General features: G+C 36.4%; 1 protein-coding gene across 3 annotated transcripts in view; it reads left to right on the top strand.

Annotated features, from left to right (window-relative positions):
- ZNF713 (zinc finger protein 713) overlaps nucleotides 1-16851 on the top strand; it is a 46791-nt gene extending 29940 nt beyond the window's left edge. For 2 of the 3 annotated variants that reach the window (XM_042922224.1, XM_042922225.1), the window contains exons 3-5: nucleotides 3421-3547; nucleotides 3885-3977; nucleotides 13339-15299. In XM_042922224.1, coding sequence (XP_042778158.1) covers nucleotides 3421-3547; nucleotides 3885-3977; nucleotides 13339-14396 — 1278 coding nt within the window. In that variant the 3' untranslated portion in view covers nucleotides 14397-15299. Of the gene's footprint in view, nucleotides 1-3420; nucleotides 3548-3884; nucleotides 3978-13338; nucleotides 15300-16757 lie in introns of those variants that run through there. The other variant, XM_042922226.1, reaches the window with a different exon arrangement.
- The last annotated feature ends 8503 nt before the right edge of the window (nucleotides 16852-25354 follow it).

The following is a 25354-nucleotide window of genomic DNA, read 5'->3' as shown; positions in this document are numbered from 1 at the left end:
ATTACTGACATAACCACACTTAAGGAATCAGGCAGAAAAAGGAGTTAACCTTTAAACCTAAATTGTTGGACTCTACTCAGAGGCTAAAAGCAAAAGCAACTGCAAATACAGAGCTCTAAGTTGTAGGTTTCTTTTGTGCAGAGGCATGAGTTAGCACGAAAAGAGATGATAAACTCTGCCATGTTGGATTGGAATTAGAGGTATCAGTGTGATCTCATAATATATACAGCTAAGTATAGAAATGGTTATGGAGTTGTATTTGTGTTCATGTATACATACATCATTATATACATACCTCTATTTCCCAGGTACAACCACTTAGAAGGCCTAAAAGCAGTAACATTCCAGTAGCATTGAACACACCTAGGGTCCACATCTTGGTTTTTAAATGCCATTCTCCATTAAGAGGAAGTAGACATAACACTCCGTATTTGACCAATAGAACAGAACATGATACACGGCAGCCCTACAGATCCTTTGGTTAGAAGCAGAGCCGCTCAGTGTTTGACCACTAGAAGGAACCATGGATCCTTGAAGAAATTGTTAATTCCATCCTTGGGACAGAAAAGCACAAAATGTACCTTGAAAGAACATTTTTCTGTCCCCAAAAAGTAAAGTGCTCAGAGAATGATAGGGAAATGTTGAAGGACACAGAGCCAGTTTGAAGGACTCCTCCCAACTAAATTTAAGACAATCTGAGCATTAAAATAAATAGTGATAGTAAATGATTATAAATTACTGAATAAAATAAATAAATCCACCTGATACAAATTAATGAATGAGAAGGGAAACCTCTTCATCACAATAGAAAGCCAACTTATACAAAGAATGATGGAATTAGAAAAGTAAGCAACCATCATAAATGTAATTCATTCAGGCAAGAAGTATCAGTGCCAAAACTAGTGGATAAAAGTTTAAGGAACAAGATATTTACATAGTCTCAAAGTATCTCCCCCACAAGATACTTAAAAATTTCAGGATGAAATAGTAATTTTCTAGTAGAAATTGCTGGTAGATAACCACCTTAACCAAATTATCAAAATTGCTGGTAATGGAACGAGTCAATAATGTGTGCCTTCTGATAGGATTCACCGAGAATCCGGTATCCCTTCCGTACTACCTCTGCCAAAAGTGTGTGGTGTCAATCTACTCGTGAGGAGACATTAGACAAGACCAAACAGAGTTTTATTCTCAAAATAACTAGCTTATACTTTTCCAAATATCTATGTTATGAAATTTAAAGAAAGGCTCAGTAACTGCTGCAGAGTAAAAGAGACAAAAGATAGAAGACAAATGTAGTACATGGTCTTGAAATTTCTTTTGTTATAAAGGACATTATTAGGACATTTCATGAAATCTGAATTAGTATATAGTTTAGACAACAGTATTGTGTCAGTGCTAATTTCCTGATTTTGATCATTGTGCTGTTGTTACATAAGAGAATCCCTTGTTTAGAAAGTAAACACTGAATTTCTTAGAGGTAAAGGGGCATCATGTCTGCAACTTACTCTTAAACAGTCCAGAAAAATTATAGAAAGAAAAAGGTAGAGGAGAAGGAGGAATTTTTTTTTATTATTGCAGCTTTTCTTTAAGTCTGAAATTATGTCAAAATTTTTTAAGTTTAAAAACTATAATGAGGGGCCCCTGGGTGGTTCAGTCAGTTAAGCATCCAACTCTTGATCTCAGTTCAGGTCATGATCTCACAGTTTGTGAGTTTGAGCTGCAAGTAGGGCTCTGGGCTGAAAGCACGGAGCCTGCTTGGGATTCTGTCTCTCCCTCTCTCTTTGCTCCTGCCCTGCTTACGCACCTGGTCTTGCTCTCACTCTCTCTCTCTCAAATTAAATAAATAAACTTTAAATAAAATTTAAAAAAACAATCTATACAATATGTTACATTTGAGGTAAAAAAAAAAAGTGGGAGAAAATAAAAATCCATATTCATATTTGCATAAAGAACTTTGGGGAAATACACTAAAAATTATAAATAGTGATTATCTATTGGGAGCAAGAGCTGGATAGAGAGGAAAGAAGCCTGGGAGAGAGATTTTTTTTTACTACCTTTTTATATGTTTTTGTTTATGAACTATATTAATATTAATACATTATCTACCTAAAAATAGAATTCAAATAAGGATATTTTTTAAAAAGAATAAAATAGAAACAGGTAACCAAATGCAAAATCATTAGAAGGTATAGAAGGAAATAAAAAGTACTAAATAAAACAGCCAAAAAAGAACTACAAATGCAGGTATTAAAAAATGTAGACTATAATAAATTAAAAGTTTTCCTCACCCTGGTACTGCATGCAAGAAGCATGGGGAAAGTAGAATGGAAATTAGAAATAAAAGTCACAAGAGGGAAGATGTTCGTAGAAGCAGAAAACACATCTTTGTGGTATGATGGAAAGAACATAGTCTTAGAATAAGATTGAAGATAAAATCCAGTTCCTGCTATTTACTAGCTGTATGTCCTTGGATAAATTATTTAATTTCTTCCAGCCTTGGTGACTCATCTCTAAATTGTCTATGTCACTTAATTGAAATATATTTTAGAAGGATATGTTATCAAAGCATGAAAATTAATATAAGTAAAATGCCAGAACTGTATTTAAATATCGACTATTACCTTATGGGGGAAAAGACTTATTTGTAACACTACACTCATTCTGATGGGTTGAGGAGTTATTATGGGTGGTATTTGGTGGGGGTGGGAGACAGTTAGGTAGTAAGGGAAGAGGGGGAGGTATATATATTGTTTGTATGTGCCTGTGTTTGTATGGTGTGTCCCTTAAAGCAAAAGGATTGTTAAAAAGCACTGACAGTGGAGGAAATTTAGAAGTCACCCTTTTTTATTTGAATTTCCTACCTGTAACAAGGTAGTTTCTTTTTCTGATCCCCACATGCACCATGTGTCTTCTATTCTCAACCTGTTTGCCCTTGCTGCTTTTTTTTTTTTTCCAACCCATTGGAATACTTTCTCTTAATTCTGTCTGAAATTTAAAAATCTATTAAGGATCTGTTGAGAATACACAAAATCCCCCAACTTGACACCTCCTTACACCTCAGTATTTCTACTGATCCTGGATTCTTTCATTTCTGAAATCTTACAGCATGAATTTCCTATAGTTTTTCAATTGTTTAGGTGAGGAGAGTCTTTCCCTTGCAACAAACTGTAAAAAACTTAAAAGCAAGCATTATTTCGTGCATGTCTTTATGTCTGTCTTAAAAGATGATAGACAGGCAGTAATTGTTGTTTTAAAATTTTTGACCTAGATTACTCAAGAGAGAGCCTTGAAGACTGGCAGCTCAACAGTTCAGACATCCTAACCTTTGCCACTGCCACTGTTGCACCTTTGCCCTTTCCCCAAAGGACCCCTGTAAAAAGCAGTGTCTGGCTAAGCAGGGTGTTCTTGATATTTCAGGAATCACTGACATTCCAGGATGTGGCTGTGGACTTCACACGAGAGGAGTGGGACCAGCTCTACCCTGCTCAGAAGAATCTTTACCGAGATGTGATGCTGGAGAACTACAGGAATCTGGTCGCACTGGGTAAGGATGTTGCCCCTGTAAAACTAGAAACCATTCTTAAGGGGTTTGTTTCCTTAAGTAGTGAAAATTTCCAAAGCTTTTGTGAATATAGTTCAGGCCAGGACAGAATGTTAATCAATGCTTGGAGACAGAGGACCTTTGTTTCCTGCTGTTTCTCCTCAGGTAAAAGGTCTTGACTTTGTTGAGTTTGAGATGAGTAAGCTTTATTTCGCTGCCTCTGAAGTTTCCCCTTTCCAAATCCAGAGGCTCTAAAGACTAAAAAAGTTGGAAATGAGTTCTGAGAGACAGTTTTGTTCCCAGTATAAACTTCTATGGCATACATTTTTCCCATGAATAGGGCATCAACTTTATAAGCCAGAGGTGATCTGTCAGTTGGAGCAGGAGGAGCAATGGATGATGGAAAGAGGCAGCTCAGGGGACATTCGTGCAGGTGAGGAGCAAGCATTTGGGTATTTGCTGCTCAGTAAAGAGAAGCAGTCACTTTTGAAATATTCAACTGAGTGTGCTCCAAATCTCTGCCTCTGGGATTTAAAGAATACTGAGGACTTTTTAAATTCAGTTTATGTTTGACTTTTTTCCAAAGTGGAAATGGCTCTCTTATTTTTTTCTGATTAAACAGATAATATATACTTATTATTTAAAAATTTACACAACACAAAAGTTACTTTCAAGGTATTAATTTTAACATTCATAAATACCTTGGTGTTGTAAATCTCCACATAACATTTTCTGGGCTTTATTCATACATCCTCTCTCAGTATTCTTTAAATCTTTCTTTTCCATGTCAAAGATCCTCTGCCATTTTTACCTACTTTTCATTCTTTTTCCTTTTATTATCAAATTCTTTAAATTTGCCTAAAACCCATAACCTGAATTTTAATTCTTTAGATTATCTGTGTGATATGACCCCTGTCCTACCTGTACTACTAAAATTGTTTACTTGGAGATTACCGCTAACTTCCTATCAGTCAAATCCAGTGGCAAAAAAAAAAAAAAAAAAAAAAAAAAAAAAACCAAAAACGGTTATTGTCTCCTATGACTTTGTTGCATTCGATTGTGTTGGCTTTACTTTCTTGAAATTTTCTTCCACCCTGGCTTGTGATACACACAATTCTTGTCTCTTGTAGTCTCAGTCTTGTATCTCTACCTGCTTCTTTCACTACCTTCTGTCCCTTTTCATTCTTCTAAAGGTATGTATTCCTACAGACGTGGTGCTCAACTCTGCAGTACATCGCTTTAAAATAGCCCTTCTGTGTCATTTTCCCATGTCTATATTTCTAGCCTCAGTATTTCACCCACATTCTCTTCCCAGATTTCAGATTATATTTTTGTTTATGAATGTCATACCATTATTTTAATTATTTCAAAACCTGGATTTGTTGACTTTATACTCTCTCTTTAAAGTATCTCTTTATTTTTATTCAATATATGAAGTTTATTGTCAAATTGGTTTCCATACAACACCCAGTGCTCATCCCAAAAGGTGCCCTCCTCAATACCCATCACCCACCCTCCCCTCCCTCCCACCCCCCATCAACCCTCAGTTTGTTCTGTTTTTAAGAGTCTCTCATGCTTTGGCTCTCTCCCACTCTAACCTCTTTTTTTTTCTTCCCCTCCCCCATGGGTTTCTGTTAAGTTTCTCAGGATCCACATAAGAGTGAAACCATATGGTATCTGTCTTTCTCTGTATGGCTTATTTCACTTAGCATCACACTCTCCAGTTCCATCCATGTTGCTACAAAGGGCCATATTTCATTCTTTCTCATTGCCACGTAGTAGTCCATTGTGTATATAAACCACAATTTCTTTATCCATTCATCAGTTGATGGACTCTTTAAATGAGAGGCTTCTTAACCAAAAAAACCCAAGCGCTTAGCTCTCTATTGTTGGCATACCACCTACAGTGTTCTGCCCAGTTATATTAGCAAGTAGTTGTCTGTTAAACATATGCCAGACACTGAGTTAGGTATTTTCCACTCTGGTTTATTAAGTCAAGTTAACCTACGCCATCTGTGTCTAGTGTCCACCCTGATTCTTTGCTCTGGCACCTGGTTTTCCCATTTAGACTTGGTTTTCTGTCATTCAGTCTTCAGCTTATTTTTCAGTGTGGCTTTGACTTGGCTGTCCTTGCTTTTAGTTCTCCAGGTCATGTTAGGTAGGAATCCTTGTTCCTGTTTTAGTCTCATTGAACCTGAATTTTGGTCTGACCAGTGCTGCCATTCCATAAGTAGAGGCTAATAATTAAAACATTTTTTCAGGAACCCTAACACTTTCCCTGACAACAGTAAGTGACGTTATTTCTATGAATTTCCACACTTTGAAACCTGGGAAGTAAGAAAGTAAAGGAAGAAAATGAAAACTCCCTTCCCAGGTGAATTGCCAGCATAGGAACTTACAGCAGAAGACAAAGCTATTCTTTCCCTCAGGCACATATTTTTCCCCACAGACATATCCATTTGTAAGATCCACGCTCTTTCCCATTATGTCCCTATCCACAGACCCCCAGGTAGAGAAAATAATTGCTAACTTAGGAAAATTTCCAGAAATTATTATGTGCATGCCTAAGGCTCTTGGTTCACAGATCGGCTTGAACAAGTGATTTCCTCATATCCTCCTTGTCAGGAATCAGCAGCCTGGCAGTCTCCTCCAAGAAGACAGATTGCATTTTTGCATTATCCTGTAAGACACAGAGACACAGTGGCTGGTTCCTCTGATGAGGATGTGGCAAAACATTTCCGTTGATGAACTGATCTAATTCTGGCTTGCCCTCTGGGTTACTGCTTGCCTTTTTGGCATCTACTGATGCCTGTTTATCTAGAAATCTCTTCCAGATGAAGATGAGACCTGGAAAATGTCCAGTGGACTTAGAAACAAAGAAGTTAATAATTATATTAATAAGAGTGATTATATAAGAATGATCAGTTAGTACATTTTGAGTGAACAGGAAGTAAACAAGTAGAGCTGGTAAGTATGCAGTACTCTTATAAGAAGCCAGAATAATAAAGGGAGACAATAGAAAGCATATGCTTGAATAGAAGCTAGTGTCCAAAGAGGATTGTTCCAAGCAGGAATGGTTTTAGCTTGTTTGTAATGCTGAAGGGGAGGAGTTAACAGAGGGGGTAATTAGAAAATAGATACAAATTATGAAGCAATGTTCTAGAAGAGATGGGAGTGGGATTGGAAAGAAGGAGATGAGGGTGATTTTTTATGTAAATAATTTTGTTGAAGAAAGATTTGGGAGAGTTCACAATGGTTATTTCTATTTTCTCGGCAAAGTAGGAGGCAAGGTTGTCTTTTGAATATAAAGGAATCGGGGAAGGATAAGTACAGAACTTGAGGAGCACTTGCTTTAGCTTACTAAGGTCAACAGAAACTGACCAAAAATGAATCAAGAGATTACCAAGCAGCTTTGAGGGTCCAGATGAGATTTTGCCCTATGCATTTGTGGTTTCCAGTAACTATGCATATATTTGCCATTTCTCCCATTCTTCTTGGCACTGAAAAGGCTTTTTTAAATTTTTTTTAACGTTTTATTTATTTTTGAGACAGGGAGAGACAGAGCATGAACAGGGGAGGGTCAGAGAGAGGGAGACACAGAATCCGAAACCGGCTCCAGGCTCCGAGCTGTCAGCACAGAGCCCGACGCGGGGCTCGAACTCAGGGACCGAGAGATCATGACCTGAGCCGAAGTCGGCCGCTTAACCGACTGAGCCACCCAGGCGCCCCTGGAAAGGCTTTGTAGAGCCCAGGCTGAGAGCCTGTCAGACTGGTGGAACTGAAGGAGGAAAACTGAGAGAGAGTTTGTTAATTCAGGTGAGTTGACATAGAGTCCAAAAAGTGACAAAAAGTAAAGTAAGGCCTGCAGAGGACTGGAAACCAGAAAACAACAAACAAGTCAAAGCAGCAGAGGTCTTGATGAGATTAGAAAGCAGGTGGAGAGTGAATAAGGCCATAGTCTACTCACTGAGCCAGAGAGTGTGACACTGAGTTCGAGATTACTTGTATGGATCAAAGTTCAGATATAACTGTATAGCCAGGTAAATAATTGTTGAAATGAGATGAAGGTAAAAGCACAAACAACTATCAGTTAGAAAATAAGATGGAAGAGAAGAGCCCAATTAATAGTAACTAAAAAGATAAAACACATAGAAATAAACTTTTAAAAAGAAATGTGCAACACCTGCATGAGGAGAACTTTAAAACACTGACAGACACAAAAATAAACTTGAATAAATAGACATACCAAGATGTCAGTGTTCCTAATACACATGTGATGTCATCCCATAAAAAGTGCCTTCAAGATTTTGGGGGAATCTTAGATAAGCTCATTCTAAAGTTCATATTGAAAAACCAAAACACAAAAATAATCTGGAAAACTCTGAAAGGAAAACAATGAGGGGTTATCTCAACTAGATAATATATAGCAAAAGTTTATTAAGCAAAACAAGGCAACCAACTGAACAGAATAGAAAATCCAGAAATAGACCTAGATGTATGCAGGGGTTTAGTATCTGTTAAAGGCATTATTTCAAATTAGTAAGGAAAAGGTACACATCTTAGTAAAATGATATTGAGATAACTGGTATTTAAGAGGTAGACTTTTTTTTTTTTTTTTTTTTTTTTTTTTTTTTAGTATAATTGACGCACAATGTTACATTAGTTTCAGGAGCACAGCTTAGTGAATCATCTTTATGCTGTGCTTACCACAATTGTAACTATAAAAGGTAGACCTTTTAATGAATATTGAGTAGTCATCTGGAAAAAGATAAAGTTGGATCCATAGCTTACCCCTTAAACTAAGATACTCCAAAAGAATCAGAGACATTAAATGTAAAACATGAAACCATAAGAGCATGGAAGAAAACATAGGAGAAACTTTTATAACCTTGAAATGGGGAAGTCATTTCTGACTATGATTCAAAATCTAGAAGCCATAAAAGAAAAGATTTATACTTTCAACAGACACAAATCCCCAAATTCTGCATGGTATAGAATAATAAGCAAAGTGAAAAGGTAAATGGCAATGGTTGGGGTGGGGGGGAATATTTGCAACTTATATCAAAAGGGCTAAGCTCCCATTAACAAAAGGCTCCTGGGGTGCCTGAGTAACTTGGTTGGGTGTCTAACTCTTAGTTTCGGATCAGGTCATGATCTCATGGTTCACAGGTTCCAGCCCTGCATCAGGCTCTGCACTGTCAGTGCAGAGCCTGCTTGGGATTATCTCTCTCCCCTCCCTCAATCACGCTCGCTCTCTCACTCTCTCAAAATAATCTAATCTAGCCTAATTTTAAAAAGGCTCCTCTAAATCAATAAGAGGCCAACAGCCCAATAGAAATATACACATGTGAACAGTTCTTAGGTAAAGGAGTACAAATATGGTTAATGTAAGAAAAAATGTTCAGTCTCACTCATGATAAGAGAAACACAAATTGAAACTACACCAGATGACCTTTTCTCACCTATCAGGTTAGCAAAAGCCCAAAAATTTGTCTGCATACACTGTTGATAAGTCTGTAGGAAAGAAAGCACTCTCATACATTGCTAGTATAAGATGAACCACCAGTCAACACAGGATGTCTTAGATTAATCAAGGGGGTCTCCCTTTCCAGACAACCCTGTTTGGTATTGTAGACTCTTTGGATGAACGAACATTGTCTAGAATCATATGTTTGTGTAAACAGTTTTATGGGAACACAGCCACACTCCCTCTATCACTCATATATTGTCTGTGGCTGCTTGTACACTATAACAGCAGAGTTGAGTAAACAGTAACGCCCATATGACCCACAAAACCTTAAATATTCACGAGATGACCCTTTATAGAAAAAGTTTACAACCTCTGCTAAAACAATCATTTTTAATTATTTATAACCACCACTATCATCAAGAAATCCATTTTTATTGCAACTCATAAGATCAGTATAATCTATAAAATTGAGACAAAAGTTTTACCAAACACTGTTTATCTTTATTGCTGTCAGATGAACTCTGATAGTTTCTCATCTTTTCTAAGCTATTTTGTTTCAGTTTTTTTTCTTTTTAAAATTAAGACTTTATTTTTTATTTATTTTTATTTTTTGAAGTATTTTTTATATTAAATATAATTTACTATCAAATTGATTTCCATACAACACCCAGTGCACATCTCAACAGGTGCCCATCACCCACTTTCCCCTCTCCCCCACCTGCCATCAACCCTCAGTTTGTTCTCAGTATTTAAGAGTCTCTTATGGTTTTCCCCCCTCCCTCTCTATAACTGTTGTTTCAGTTTTTAATTTATTGTTCTACCCAATAAATTAATGTCATAACTCACTATAGATCAGGGCATGTTTTTTAATTAACAAAAGGGAACTGGAAATACTACAGTGCCTTGCACATAGAAAGGGCAAACTTTTTAAAATTTGTTTTTCTCCCTCCCTTTCTCCCTAATTCTTTCCCTTTCTCTCCCTCCCTCTCTCTGTTCCTCTTTCCCTTCTTGTTTCCTTCCTTCCTAATTCTAAATAATTCAGTTCAAAAGGCATTGGATGAGGCTAAACATCAGGGTAAGTTGTTTACTTGATGAGATATACAGCAGTCCAGAAGGCCCTTCAAGATGTTGTTCAAGTTGCCCAGTGACATCACAACATGCTTAAACTGACCATGGTCACATCTAGAGGGTATCCCTTCCTGGATACAAAGGAGATCAGAGGTCTAGGTATCCTAGAAATCTAATTTTATCAGCAGCTCATAACCCCAAAAGTTGATCCAGGAAATATGGAGTCAATGAAGACAAACAGTAACCACTTGAGACTACAGCAAACTCCCTGTTTTTCTTCATGTAGAGCCCTTAGGCTCCTGCAAGAATAATGAAAGCCTGATGAACCCCTGCAATAAGCTAGAGAGGCTTAGTCTGTAGCCATGACCAAGATATTACACCTGCTTAGTTTAGCACTTGGGCATAAAATAGATTGCATGTCATTCTCACAGTGTAGGCAGGCAAAGCTCTTCTGCTTCCATGTCTGAAAACACTTTCTTCCCAGGTAGCACTTTTTCTGTAATCTCAGACAGCAGAGGATCAGGCAGTGTAAGAGGGGAGTAGGCAATAGTACAAAGTAGGACTTGGGAGCTTCAATTAATGATTGGGTTCCTAGCCAGGTAAGGCCAAACCAGGAAGAAAGTACACAGTGAATAATGAATGAACAGCATCTCTGCATGCTGTCTTATACATGGCTTGATAAAAGTATTCATCCTTATCAGAGCCCACCCTCCTTTTAAGGAAAGTTGCAGTCATGTCTGCTAACATGGGGCCTTAGGTTAGGTGAGGAGCTAGAGCAAATGGACTAGAGTTTGTTTTTCACAAATGCTTTGAAACTCAAGGTGATCATTGTCTCACTTTGGAGTCTAGATTCTGTTCCCTGGCATCTCACTGGGATGTAGATAGGCAGCCTTGTGATTGCAGATCTGATGTGCCTTGAAGATATTCAGAGTGGGGGAGCAGTGTTTATATAGCCCATGCATAGTCACTCCTGTTATCAGTAGATGAAAAGTCTGTCCACCAGCAGCAGTTTTCCCTTTTCCCTCACAGAGGCATAGAAAGAAGGCAGTCAACAAAAATGGCCATGAATATGTTGATCAAGCCACCATGTTTCCAGGAATAAACAAAAGTTTCAGAAGCTAGGCCATAGGGAATGAAGGCCCTGAACTCTACTCCTAGGCAGAAAATGTGTCTTCAAAGTTATAGCCAGTCATTCTAAACATTTTAGAGCCAAAGTCCCTAGGCAAGACAAAAGCATTTGGGCTGAAAATAAAATCTGATTGGTAATCTGGTTGAAATGATCAGTGGGTTTAAAATGAATCTTCTAAATCACTATTTTTTTCCACATACAATTTTAGACCAGAGTATGTTCTGTTTATGTATCTTTTTGTATATCTTTAAGCAAACTGATTGGTTTTTTACAATTTTCTTTTTTTCTTTATAAAATATATGTTTCATGTTCAGCCAACTATTCTTGCCATGCTGTTTGTGATAACAGTAAGTCCAAGGTAACCTAAATGTGATTGATTAAAAATACTTTGACATATCCAGAAAATTGGATATTTTAAAACCTTTAAAAATTATATGGAAATGTATTTGTTGACATGTAAATGTGTTCATAATATGCAGTAATGTAAAAAAACAAAATACAAAACAGTATTATGATGTAATTCCAGTTTATTTTCCCAAGACAGTTGTTGACATTATTATTAATGGAGCCCCCTTTTACTCTCAAGTGTCCTAATTAGGATGATAATTGTATGTGCCAGCTTCAAGGGCAACACTCCTTCAGCTTTTATATATACATTCCCTATGGTTGGAAGACCAAGACTAGTGAGTGACTCACATTTGAGAAACCTAAAGCAGTCTAAGGCCCAAGAACAGCTAACTAATGAAATGGCTTTTGTAGGTGAGCCAGAGAAACTGTTGAGTTAGGATCTGTCTGTACTATCCAAATTTGTTAGAACAAGGTATCGTGAGTGTTATGAGTCAGGCAACATGATCTTGGATCTTGTCCAGTAGGATTCACGCTGTAGGGCTGGTCTGAAGGGACTATCCAAACTAGAGCTTTATCTGTCTAGATCATGGAAATGAGAGGAGAGAGAGAGGTCCAGCTAAAACCTCCCAAGAATCATAAAAGTTCCCAAAGTGAGTCCTATTTAGCTTTCTGTCAAGCTGAGAATGTGAAGCCACTCAATTATACAAAAATTGGCCTTTCTCTTAATCCCTCCCTCCACATGACTCCTACCCTCCAACTCTTGTTAGAAGGGAACTAAACAACACTTAGTAAGTGAAGGAAAGAGTGGCCAGGGAAATAGTTAAGTGGGGAAAGAAATGAGAGAGTAGTCAGGGAAAAATCTAGCAGGAAGAAAGTAGGGCAGGGGAAGAGGCAGGCAGTGGGAGGAAAGGAAGAATATGACTCTATAACAGCCCAGGGGAAGAGAAAGGGATTAATTTTGGAACTTTGATTATTAAACACATGACTAAAATTTTTAATTATTGAATAGAGACTGTGTTTGAATGTAACAGGAGTATCTGTTATCTAAGAATGAGGGGAGAAGCCATGGAACCTGCCCAAATCTTCATCTGGAAGCAGAATAAGAATACCCCCACTAAATTAAGTTCAAAGAAGTGGTAGGAGGCTGAAATAAAATTTTGTTTTTATCACAATTCATATGATTTACATTTATATTTGTATGAACATAGGGAAAAAATCTGGCAAGACAGCCTCCAAACAGCTCCAAACAGCTGCCTCTACAGATTGGAATTCTTACTTTATGCATTTCTACATTATTTGAATATGTTACTAAAAGCAAGTATTCATTTTATCATTTTAAACAAAAAATTAAAATAGGAAGAAATACATACTTTTTCAATAAACAAGTAGCTGACACTGCATAAGGATAATCCACAGATGAGATTTATAAGGGCTGGATCTGTCTTCTTCCAGTAGTCTTTCCTCTGATACCTCCTACCTCTGAACACAGATCTTTCTCTGATATTTCTTACTCTCCTTTCCATTTCCTTTCAACTGTGGATACTCCTGGATGATCTTTTCTTATGATTACCACACATGTTTTAAAATTTCCCCCTGCTCACTGCTTTTTGTGATCCTTTTATAGTCTTCCCCCTTGTTACATGGCCATATTTTAAAACTTATGCCACATATGCTTTGTTCATATTACTTTAAGTCTCACTTGGTAATTCATTGTGCAACAATTTCTTTTTCAAAACAGAGAAGATGGCAAAGTATTTGTATGTTCTGAATTTCTTTTAGGTGGAGAGAATAGACCTGATATCAAAAAATCAATTCCAAACCAGAATATTTCTGATGAAAATCAAAACCATGACATGATAATGGAGAGACTAACAGGAGACAGTTTCTGGTACTCCATCTTAGGAGGACTCTGGGATTTTGATTACCAATTAGAGTTTAACCAAGAAAATCAGCAGAGACATTTAGCACAAGTATCTTTCACCCACAAAAAGATCACACAGGAGAGAAGCCTTGACTGTAATAGATTTGGAGAAAACTATAATGTAAACTCAAACCTTATTATGCATCAGAGAATTCCTTCAATTAAAATACCCCTTAATTCTGACACACAAGGAAATAGCATAAAACATAATTCAGACTTGATTTACTATCAGGGAGACTATGTAAGAAAGAATCCTTATGAATATAATGAATGTGGAAAAATCTTCAATCAACATATTCTTCTTACTAATCATATTCATACTGAAGAGAAACCCAGTGAATGTGGGAAAGCCTTCAGCCACAACTCATCTCTTACTCAACCTCAGATAGTCCTTACAGGAGAGAAGCCCTATAAGTGTGATGAATGTGGGAAAAGATTCAGCCAGAGGATTCATCTTATTCAACATCAGCGAATTCACACAGGAGAAAAACCTTTTATATGCAATGAATGTGGGAAAGCCTTCCGTCAACATTCATCCTTTACTCAACATCTGAGAATTCATACTGGAGAGAAGCCCTACAAATGTAATCAATGTGGTAAAGCCTTTAGCCGTATCACATCCCTTACTGAACATCATAGACTTCATACCGGAGAGAAACCTTATGAATGTAGTTTTTGTGGGAAAGCCTTCAGCCAGAGGACACATCTTAATCAGCATGAGAGAACTCATACAGGAGAGAAACCCTATAAATGTAATGAATGTGAGAAAGCCTTCAGCCAGAGTGCACATCTTAATCAACATAGGAAGATCCATACTCGGGAGAAATTGTGTGAATATAATAAATGTGAGAAAACCTTAAGTTCCAGTCCTTCTCTTACCCAGCAGCATATAACTCACAGGGGGGAAATCATATGAATATATAAATATAGGAAAACTTTTGGTCAGATCTTTTCATCCCCTTGAATATCAAATTATTCATAGAGAAGAGAGAATTTATAAATAAACTTTTAATGCATAGAAACCAAATAAATTTAGATCTTAAATTAGCATATTCCCAGGAGAGGTTATAAATAGTGAAAATAATTTATTTTATAAATAAGGTAATATTGAGTCATGTTCCAAACATGATATAAAACTTTTTTTAATGATCAGAAATCTTATAGGCAATAATCTGAAATTATTCTCCTGTAACTTTTATGATATAAAGTTTTTAAAGTATGTAAACATTGATTACTTAAAGCAGTGATGTAGTATAACCAGTCACATAAACTTGAAATAAACATAAAAGCAATATTTCTCAAACCAGCCATTTGTTTCCTTTACAGTTTTTACCATACTCAGTGTTTACTTAATATTTTTCCTTAAAGGGACTCAGAATTTTTAGCATTGCCTAGGAAATATTATTTGCAGAAATTATGAGTTTTATATGCCAATTATATTTGTTCTAAAATAAATAAACATATTTATTTATCAAAATACATATATAACTTTGAAATTAAAAATATCTGTTTGATGTACTACCTAAATCTTCCGTACCTTTATTTGAAATACAATGTGACAGGATATTGGCAGTGTTTGTTTTCATTTCAGCAACTTTTGCGTTTTCGTCAACTTATAGGATCATTTTAAGAAGCATGTTGGAGGAGACTAAGGGTCATAGTGATGAACTTTGAAAATGATTCAGAGAAGCCTACTTTTCTATCCTGTTGTTCTAGTTTTAAAATTCCCTCTAGCAAACATAGACTTTTTTAATTAAAATGGGTATTTTTGTGTGTTTGAATAGAGAGTTTTTTGTTGTTTTGTTTTGTTTTGTTTTGTTTTTATATAATGACCAGGGGCTAAGAATCCCTACACTTCCCTACACAACTGTGAAAGACAAGAAGTAGAAGACTATACCAGATGTTGAGCTGTGGTGCCATGATGAAGCTGAGAACCAGGGAAGAGCCTTACTGGCTTATATAAATAACTAAGGAAGTACTAATAAATTGGCCTAAAAATTCATTTTATTTATATAAATTTATTTATGTAACACCTTTTTCCAAAAAGAATTTAAAGTAGTTAATTTTTTTTATGAATACTGTCCTGTGTAACAGATAATCACATTTTGATGTTACAAAGCATTATAAATGTAAACTGTCATAAGCCACAAATAAATACATTTTTGGGGCTGCTTCAGTTTCTTGGTTTTCTGTTTTTCTCTTTCCTCAGGCATGGCTTGAAGAAGCCATGAGGCTAAGGTAGAAATGTATTTCCCCCTTGCTTCCTCACCTTTTTTCTTCTAACGTAGCTCCCATCTCAAGACTTCTCTTTTTTTTCCCCTCTGAAGGACTAGATTTTATAAAGTTCTTGAGTCAAAGCTGAAATGATTTAAAGACACTTAAAAATTAAAACACTAAAAGAAAGTAATAAAATGAACTCATTTCATCACAGAAGTTAAACTTTTCAAAGTACATTTACGTCCTGTGCATCAGCAGTGTGCAACAGTTAATAAAACCATGAGTTACTATGGTCAAGGAGAATTTTTAATAACATTTTGTGCTCAGATGTCTGTGTAGTAGAGATCCATTTTCAGGGTAGTTCCAAAATGAACTACATTTAACATTCATTTGCCATAAGTAGGGCACTCAGATTTCAGGAAAAGAGAGAGTGAGCCAAGGTGAAATCTCAGACAGTAGAGGTATGTATTAAAAGAAGTAATGGCTAATTACAATTGATAAATGCTTTGATCAAAGTTTAATTTTGCAGTCGGGAAAAAAAATAAAAAGATGTATCCACAAAGAGTGTTAAAAGCTACAGTATAAGGCAGTATATCCAACAGGTGAATTGAGAACAATGGAATTTTCAGAAGAGATTCAGAACTTGGATAATCCTAGAAAAGAGGTGTCTGGACTGACATAATAAGAATCATAAAAATAGAAGCTTATTAAATATTCTTTAGTGTCATAAATGATTATGCTTAGGTGTACAGTAAACTAGTGATTCTGAGATGAATTTATTTTCATGTCCTTTGTTCTCTTCAAAATGTTGCAAACTAAGGAGTGAACCCTAAATATATTGATTACACCAAAATACTGGTTCTTAGAGCAGGGAAGCCAGTGGTGTAGTACTTATTCAAAGACCTGTTAGTTGTGACTTATTTCTGTCTAGGAGGGCAAGACATTACCCTTTCATGTATATTAGTTCATTTGGTCTGTCTAACCAGGTGCTAATGCCTTTCTTTTATGAAAAGAGATATTTAAGCTTAGACACAATAATAATAAATAATTTATTATTCAGGATTTCTCACTGGAAATGTCACTAGAACATGGATCATCTACTCCTGATTCAGTGGATACCAACAGTGCCTGGAGCAGTATTTTGTAACACTTTGAAAACAATTGTTAAATATATTAATATTAATAAAGTGAAAGATTGCTGCTCAACATTAAAACCTGTGTGACTTTCTCAGAACTTCAGAGTGTTAAAGGATCATCATGTGATAGATTCTCTTATGTCCACAGGCCTTGTGGGCTTAGAGAAATATAGTCATTACTATTTGTATTTTGATTAATGTTTAGTTTATTAGTTTAAGAAACTGAAATTCTTTAAGCATCCAACATTCCCCTAATTATTCACAGATGTGAAACTAATAAATAAAAACAAGAATGTCTAAAATTAGATATCCCCACTCTTTTTAACATGGGTTTTGGGATTAAAAACATCTAAAACTCATTAAATCACAAGCCTAAAATTTCAGATTGTGGTAAATATTTTAAATACCTTAAGAAACAGGTAAGACATACCTAGAATATTAATTATACCAAAACCATTAAAATGTTAGCTTCATGGATTTAATTGTTTTCTTATCTTTATTTGAATGGCATTCCAGTTTTTGTCCATTGGTTGCTAGGCTTAGGTTGTCCTACCAGGTATTTGTGTACCTTTCCTGGGTTCTAGTAATCTTATCTAACCCAAAATAAGAATAATAATTTCTCAGACAAATAAATTGCAATTTACAGATAAGCAACTGGCCAACCCTTAATCAGGTCATCAATAAAACCTAGTTGCATAGACCAAATAACTTTTCTTCATTTTTCTTTTATATCAAAATATTACTTATTATGTCATGGGGCATTTTAAGACTTTCTTTTTGTATAGATTGGAAATTTTTGACACTTTAACTTTCCCAAAACCATCTGGCCCATTGTTCTGTCTAGTTGATATAAGAATCTTATTGACTAGCATTATTTAAAGCTTTTCTATGCTTCATTAGTATAGTTAATAAGGCCCTCCAGCTCCTTCCTGAAGAATCCAAGTTTTGTTATCCATTTTCCTCTGTAGAACATTTGGCTACTTCATCATTTTGCAACACATTGTTGAATCCTCTTTCTACTTGGTTATTGTATATAACCATTGGAGCTGATTAACTGTTGAACCATCTTTCTGCTTGGTTGGATCAAGTTCTTCGTCTTCCTTGATAATGGTTCAACACACCACCCCTATGTTTGTTCTTAACCAATTAAACAGGAACAAATTATACACACACACACACACACACACACACAAATGTGTATATACAAACACACATCTGTACATAAACACATACTTAGCAAGAAAAATTTTATATTACTCTTTAAGGTCAATAATGAATCATACATATACCATATTCAATTTTTTACAGCTGTGTTTTAACATACTTGATTATATTAACTTTGCTCTTGAGTATCATTATGAACACTTAGACTCTTCTACACTCATGCAATCCCAATTAGCCATTGTTTTAAATGTTCAAATTGTGACCTTGACCAGTGGAAGCTTTATTAAGCTAGCTTCTTTAACTCTTACCACTGTATCTGTTATCCTTAAAAGTATTCTCATTTTTGGAAGTAAGATGTTCCAAGCCCATCCTGAATTCTTTCCTTGCTCCAAGAAATGGGATTAGCTTATTCCCCCACCTCCAGCCCAAAGAGTTCTAGTTTCTTTTCTTTTAGTGCAAAGTGGTAATGACCAAAATCTGGGCCCTGGAGATGTACACGACCGTTAAGAGTGAGCAGAAGTCCTGCTGTTTCTACAGCTACTCCTATCAGTCACTTTTAGCAATAAAAGCTGGATAATGTCTTTTAAGACAAGGCCATGGTTTCTCACAGGCTTTTCTAATTTAGTGTATATGGATGTGCCTAATTGTTTAAAACAGGATCTTTTTTATCACTGGGATGTTCACCTCCTTTGACAAAAATCATTTAAATAACTTTATTTAAAACTGATTCCAGGGGTGCCTGGGTGGCTCAGTCAGTTGAGCATCTGAGCCTTGATTTCAGCTTAGGTCATGATCCCAGGGTTGTCAGATTGAGCGAGCCCCACTCGCTCCATTTGGAATTAGAAAAGAAAAGGTTCTCTCCAGTTTGGGTAGAAAGGGTATTTGAAAAGCCATATTTCAAGCACCCTGGAGTTATTACATGGAGCTGAGGTAAGGGGTAGATTTTGGAGAAAAGAGTGGGTTGATGAGTGCAATAGCAGTATACAGCTTGCTGAAGAAAAAAAAACAGTATTGATAAAGTAACAAATGTAAAGTGCATGTTTTTGAAGAACCCTATATATGATCATGAAGGTTTAAGAAATAATTACTACTCAAAAATCGTCCCAATAAATTAACACAGTGTTCTCATTGTATGCACTAAAGACAACACACACACACTCCAAAAGCAATCTGGAGTTATACTTAGCAAGTTTGTTGTTATTACAACTCCAAAAGTATCTAGTGTGTATTGTGGCATTTGGCAAGTCAGTCATTGATGTTGCTGGAGCGGAAACAGGGTTCTTCTCACTGTGTGGGGAAAGGAAATACAAACAAGGAATAGGGGAAGGAGAAGAAGAAATTCATTGGTGTTTAGAGGTTTGTGTTGTGTGCCTGTGTGTGCACATGGACTTGTGTATGTGTATTTGAATGTATAGATAGCTACATCTTCTGAAATATACTTGAAGCAAAAAAAGTCCAGTAGTAAGGTGCTCACCTAGCACCTGCATCTTGTTTTCTAAATACCATTCCCCACTGAAACTTCTAGGAGAATTTGCCAATCCAATAACTGAGGCAGGAAAAGTACAGGTAGACCCGAATGACACTTTTAAGCCAGAAAGTAAGGAAATTCACAAAAACTAATGAAGGCAAGTCAGAAAGATACAGGCATCAGCTTAACAAGGCTCCCACTGGCTAATGAATGAAATTCATTAAATATCCTATTCAAAATGAATGAAAACATTAAATTTAAAAATCCATTAGTGGGATGGGTGCCTGGGTGGCTCAGTCAGTTAAGCATCTGACTCACAATTTCAGTTCAGGTCATGATCTCATGGTTAGAGAGATCAAACCCCGAGTCAGACTCTGAGCTGACAGTGCAGAGCTTGCTTGGGATTCTCTCTCTCTCCCCCTCTCTTCCCCTCCTCCACTCATGTGTGCACACACTCTCTCTCTCTCAAAATAAATATTTTTTTAAATGCCTAAAATTTTGATTTTAAAAAGCAACATTCATTGAACCTTAAAATGAGCCAAAACTTTATAGAAAAAAGTTAGGACATGAAAGAAGTAGTAATCTAATGTAGGAAGAACTTGATAATTTTATTGAACTGAGAATTTATAAGTTATACCAAAACTCCATAATAACGCCCTTCATGATAGTCACATTTTGAATATAACGTTATCGCCAAATTGCCTACAAGATCCCTGACACTCCTACCACCCCTTCTCTTCCTCTACATCACAATAATGTGATATTGTATCTTACACAATTATATACACACAGTTACATTTTACATAATTACAATGCTATAATTTATAGTTTATATGAAACCTATGAAGTCCAGAAATAGAAATGTTTTGGTATTTTATCAGGGCCACACATGTTGAAATTGCCAAGAGATGAGAGATGGATGGGTGGAATGCAAGGAGCTCAAATAAGACAGAAGGACAGACATGGAAGGCAGTAACAATTTGTCTCTGAGGCCCACATAGCCACGTGTAAAATGTGGTTTAAAATATTCAGTTAGACTAAAAGGTAGAGAAATTGAGCATTACCTAGAAGTGATAAACCTTAAGAACTTTATAATCCTACAAGTAAATCCAACTGAACAGCTTCCTCATTCTCTCATCTATCAAATACCAGGATGCCCAGGAGTCCACCAACTCACTGAAGGCAGACCCCTGAGAGTTACCCTAGATTTCTCTCTCCTGCCCTCAAACTCACATGCAATCATGAAGTCCTGTATTTTCTGCCTCCCTAAAATCACTGTAAATTCAAATCCTTGACCATGCTCCCAGTGGGATTCCTAAAACAGAACCACAGATGCATTCCTATGGTACACAATCATTTGTTCAACAGGTGTGTGTTAATATTATTACAATTTTATTTGAGATATAGTGGCTTAAAGCAACAGAAAGCAACAGAAAGGTATTCTCTCAGAGTTTTGGAGGCTAATATACAAAATCGAGCTTTCAGCAGAGCCATGCTCCCTCTGAAGACTTTAGGGAAAAATATTTCCTTTCCTCTTGTTAGCTTTTGGTGGCTTCCAACAATCTTTGCCTTATAGCTGCATCATTTCAATCTCTTCCTCTATCTTTCCATGGCCATTTTCTCTGTGTATCTCTGTGTCTTCTTTCTTAAAAGGACGTTGGCTTTAGGGTGCACCCTAAATCCAGTATGATATTATCTCAAGATCCTTAACTAAAATTACATCTGAAAAGACCCTATTTCAAAATAAGGTCACATTCTGAGGTTCTGGGTAGACATGAATATTGTTTAGACACTATTCCACACACTACAACTCCCTCATCACAATAACAACTCACAACCCATGACAGATAGGGCAGGAGTATTATCAAGAGGAACACAAGGAACAAACCTGTAAACAGGCCCTTTGTCTGGAAATGTTTGCCCTTAGATTAGCTTCTTTTTCTTATGATTTCTTGTAACATACAGTATCAACCAACATGTACCAAAATGTTTCCTGATAGATCTGAACCCGCCAGTATCCTTAGAAAGAAAGATATTTTATTGGGTCCATTTGTGTCACTCTTATATTCAGGGTCAGATAATTAGATGAACACATTTGTTATTAAGTCTAATATTTCAGCTAGGAGAAACATGAAGGCAAAATATTTTAATACAAAGGAGAATGAAAGTTTTCATGGAAAGATACCATACATAGAAAAGGAAATGAACAGTGGCTAAGAAAGGCAGAAGATAGATCTAACATAGATCTAATAAAATTTCAGCTTGTTGTTTGTTTGTTTGCTTGTTTTGCAGAAATTGACAAACTAATCCTAAAATTCATAACAAAATGTAAGGAGTAAGAATAGAAAAAATATTCTTGAAAACGAACAAACATAGAGGATTCACACTTCTTGACCTCAAAAATTACTACAAAGCTATCATAATCTAGACACAATGGTACTGGCATATAGATCAATAGAACACAATTGAGAGTCCATAAGTAAACCCTTACGTTTATAATGGTCAAGCAATTTTTAACAAGGTTGTCAAGACAATCCAATGAGTAAGGAATAGACTTTTCAACAAATGATGCCATAACAACTGGAATCCACGTGCTAAAGAATAAAGTTGGGCCCCTTCCTTACACCATACATAAAAATTAATTCAAAATGGATCAGACCTAAATGTAAGAGCTGTAACTATAAAGCTTTTTAAAAAATAGTAAATAAAAAGAAAACGTAGTATTAAATCTTCAAGGCCTTCCTAGATATCTGCAACACCACAGCCACAGTGACAAAAGATCATTTTTAATAGAAACAATTAGGCCTTTATGCTATTGAAGTACTTCTCCTTTTATCAACTTTAGGTCAAAGGAGGCACGACCTTGGATGTCCTGTGACTATCTCAAAGAGTGAGAGTCTCTGAGTTCCAAAACAGGTGGATCTGAGATATAGAGGACCAACAGCAATGCTGTAGGTCTAGGTATTTGAAAGGTCTCTACAAATGTTTCCAGTTGAGTCTAAATAGTGCTGTTAGTGTGTGTGACTAACCCTGAGGATTGAGGATGCACAATGAAAGTGTTGTAAAATGGGCAAACAGCACAGATTCCTTGAAGCTGCTGACCAGTGAAACAGGTTCCCCAACCACTAAAAAGTTTGAGAGGGGTTCCTGAGGTAGGGATAATCTTTTTTAATGGAAGAATCATTAGCCTGTCTACAAGAGAAAGCTTTGAGAAAATATTCAAGCCATGACTAAAACAGTTATTCATGAGAGTATTGAGGAATTTCATTAAAAAGACGTGACCACTGATTGACTTGTAAGCTGGACCAAGACACTCAGACTCCTTAGCTGCTAACCTGTCCCTGGAATATGGATTCAACTTGCCTTTCCTTGAGATAATGTTGTGGTGTTGAGAACACCTGCACAGTATACGTGACAGCTCATTTAAGGTTGTTTTATAAACATTTAAGAGTTAAATGTCAAGTGTGGGGATCCACTTACCTTCCTGCCACCAAGAGAAACTTTGTATGTAAGTTCTTTTTGCTTAAAAAACTGCTATCTACCAACCTGGTATGGCGTGCCTCCTTCTTTGGCCTCTCCCTGCCATCTGCATATGGAGACTGCAGTCAGGTTATACCAGGGAAGTCCCTGGGAGGGTTACAAACCAACAAAGAGGGGGAAGTCGTATGAAATCCATCTGTGTGAAGCAAGTTTCACTGGATTATACTTCGGACAGGTGGGACAAGGGAGGTAAGGCATTTTTTGTGGCCTTAGTGTTTCCCCAGCAATATTGGTTCATGAAGAGACCAATGGTTTAATGCGTGTACAATAGTAAATAGTGGGATTTTTATAATTTCTGTAGGGCCAGATTGTTATTTGGTCCAAATCATAGTTCTCAAGCCAAGAGTTATTAGATATCCAATGTTGTTTGCCCCTCTCTGGAGCCAATTGTTGGATATCTTTTGCCAATTTTCCCAAAATTATCATTTCAGGGTTTGGCTATTGGTTTCCTAGAGAACAGCATGGACGTGTGGTGGAAATATCAGTGAGATAGATTACTTTGGCTTCTGGGTAGTCTGAAATGCCCAGTAACCATAATAACAGCAAGAGCAGCCAACAAAAATATGCCATCTAGTAAATTTTGGACATAGCCATTTTTATAGTTTTATTCCCATTGGAAGTAAGGACACCTCATTGTTTCCATAATATTCCAAAGTCATGAGCTGCCCCAAAAGCATTCCAACTATCAGTAGAAATGTTTGTGTTTTTACCCTTAGCTAAGGTACAAGCTAAAGTAAGGGTATATAAATCAGCCTATTTGGTTGAAACAGCCAAAGGTAAAGGTGCTGCCTCAATGGTTTCAAAAGGAATGGCAATAGCACACCCAGCATGATATATACCATTTCATCCTTTAAATAAAAACTATTAGTAAACTATGAAGAATCTGCATTGTTTAGAGGAGTTTCCTGTAAATTATCACAGGGAGTCAAAAGGTAATCTGTGAACATTAAGCAATCATGGGGGGTTTAATCTAGATCCAAATGCAGTCCTTGTTCTGAGATCAGATGCCCTAAGTATCAAACCCAAGTTTGAGCAAACTGCAACTTTTCTTTGGAGGTTTTATGTATCTTTAAAGCCAAAAGTTTTAACAGATTGATGCTATCTTCCTGTGAAGAGGTTTGAGAAGCAAATCATCTACAGATTGTAGCAAAGTAGAGCCTGCAAAAACTATCATCTAAATCTGCTTTAAAAGCTTTGTGAAAAGTAAGAAGGACTCTCTGTGAAACCATTGGGCATTACAGTCCAGGTAGTTTTGCATGCTTCCCAAGTGAAAGCAATAAGATATTGGCTCTTCTTATCAATTAGAATACTACAAATGCACTACATAGATCAATTATAGTAAAAAAAAATAACTTTCAGTGGGAATGAGGATCAGTTGCATATGGGAGTTAGGAACAACAGAGTGCCAAGGAATAACAATGTAATTTATTGCTCCAAGGTCCTGGACAAACCTCCATCCTCAGCCATTGGTTTTCAAAATAACCTTTATATTAGCCAGAGCTACCCCTACAGGTGTTACAGGGACTTGTGCAGGGGATGAGGCCCTGAACCTTGTAATCTTCTATTACAATCTGGAGTGAACATGGTTTTCCATTACATCCTGGTCCTTTAGGAGAAAGATTCCAGTTCAGCTTGTTAATAATCACAGAGTTAAATGCTTCCCAGATGGATTCAACATCTAAAGGAAGACCAGAACTTTATTAAAAGATAATTTGGAGTTGATTATAATAGTCATGAACAGGTTCATCAAGCTTCATGTGCATGCCTGAATTTTGTTCAGAAGGCTTAGGAAAATCTACTGTAAATACTCAGTGGAGACTTCCAGTGAGTGTTCTAGCATCATGCCAAAAGTTAGAGATTTGTTTCTCTAAATCTCATTCAGGATATTCCTTTCAGGCTAGTTTCATCCAAGGTTTGGCCTGATCCTCACCAACAAGCACGTGAACTAATTGGTATAAACCTAAAACATCAGGTTTGTAACATTCAATGACTATGTTAAATTCTTCAGCAATTTAATAGGGATCCTTGGTCACTTTAGGAAACTCTTTAAATATGGCTCAAAATTCAGCCTTAGTCCAGGGAACATAAGAAATATGTGGTTTACTTAGAGCCTCAGAAGACTTAACTTTAAAGAGGCAGGTTTGAATAGATTCAAGAGAGAAACAAGTGGTAGAGATTTGAAGAAAAAAAGGAAGTTCAGATGAGAGAATAGAGAAAAATGTCAGTGAGGGTGGGGCCTGAGCACAAAGTGGCTATCACATGTCTACAGGACAGGGAGAGGGCAGAAAGAGGCACCAGAAGACTTTCTGACTTCTTTCAATTGTTTCTTTGCTTTAGTTAATTTAGAAA

Source organism: Panthera leo, chromosome E3, assembly GCF_018350215.1.
Source record: "Panthera leo isolate Ple1 chromosome E3, P.leo_Ple1_pat1.1, whole genome shotgun sequence".
NCBI classification, from domain to species: domain Eukaryota; kingdom Metazoa; phylum Chordata; class Mammalia; order Carnivora; family Felidae; genus Panthera; species Panthera leo.
This window is presented reverse-complemented; position numbering and strand designations above follow the sequence as displayed.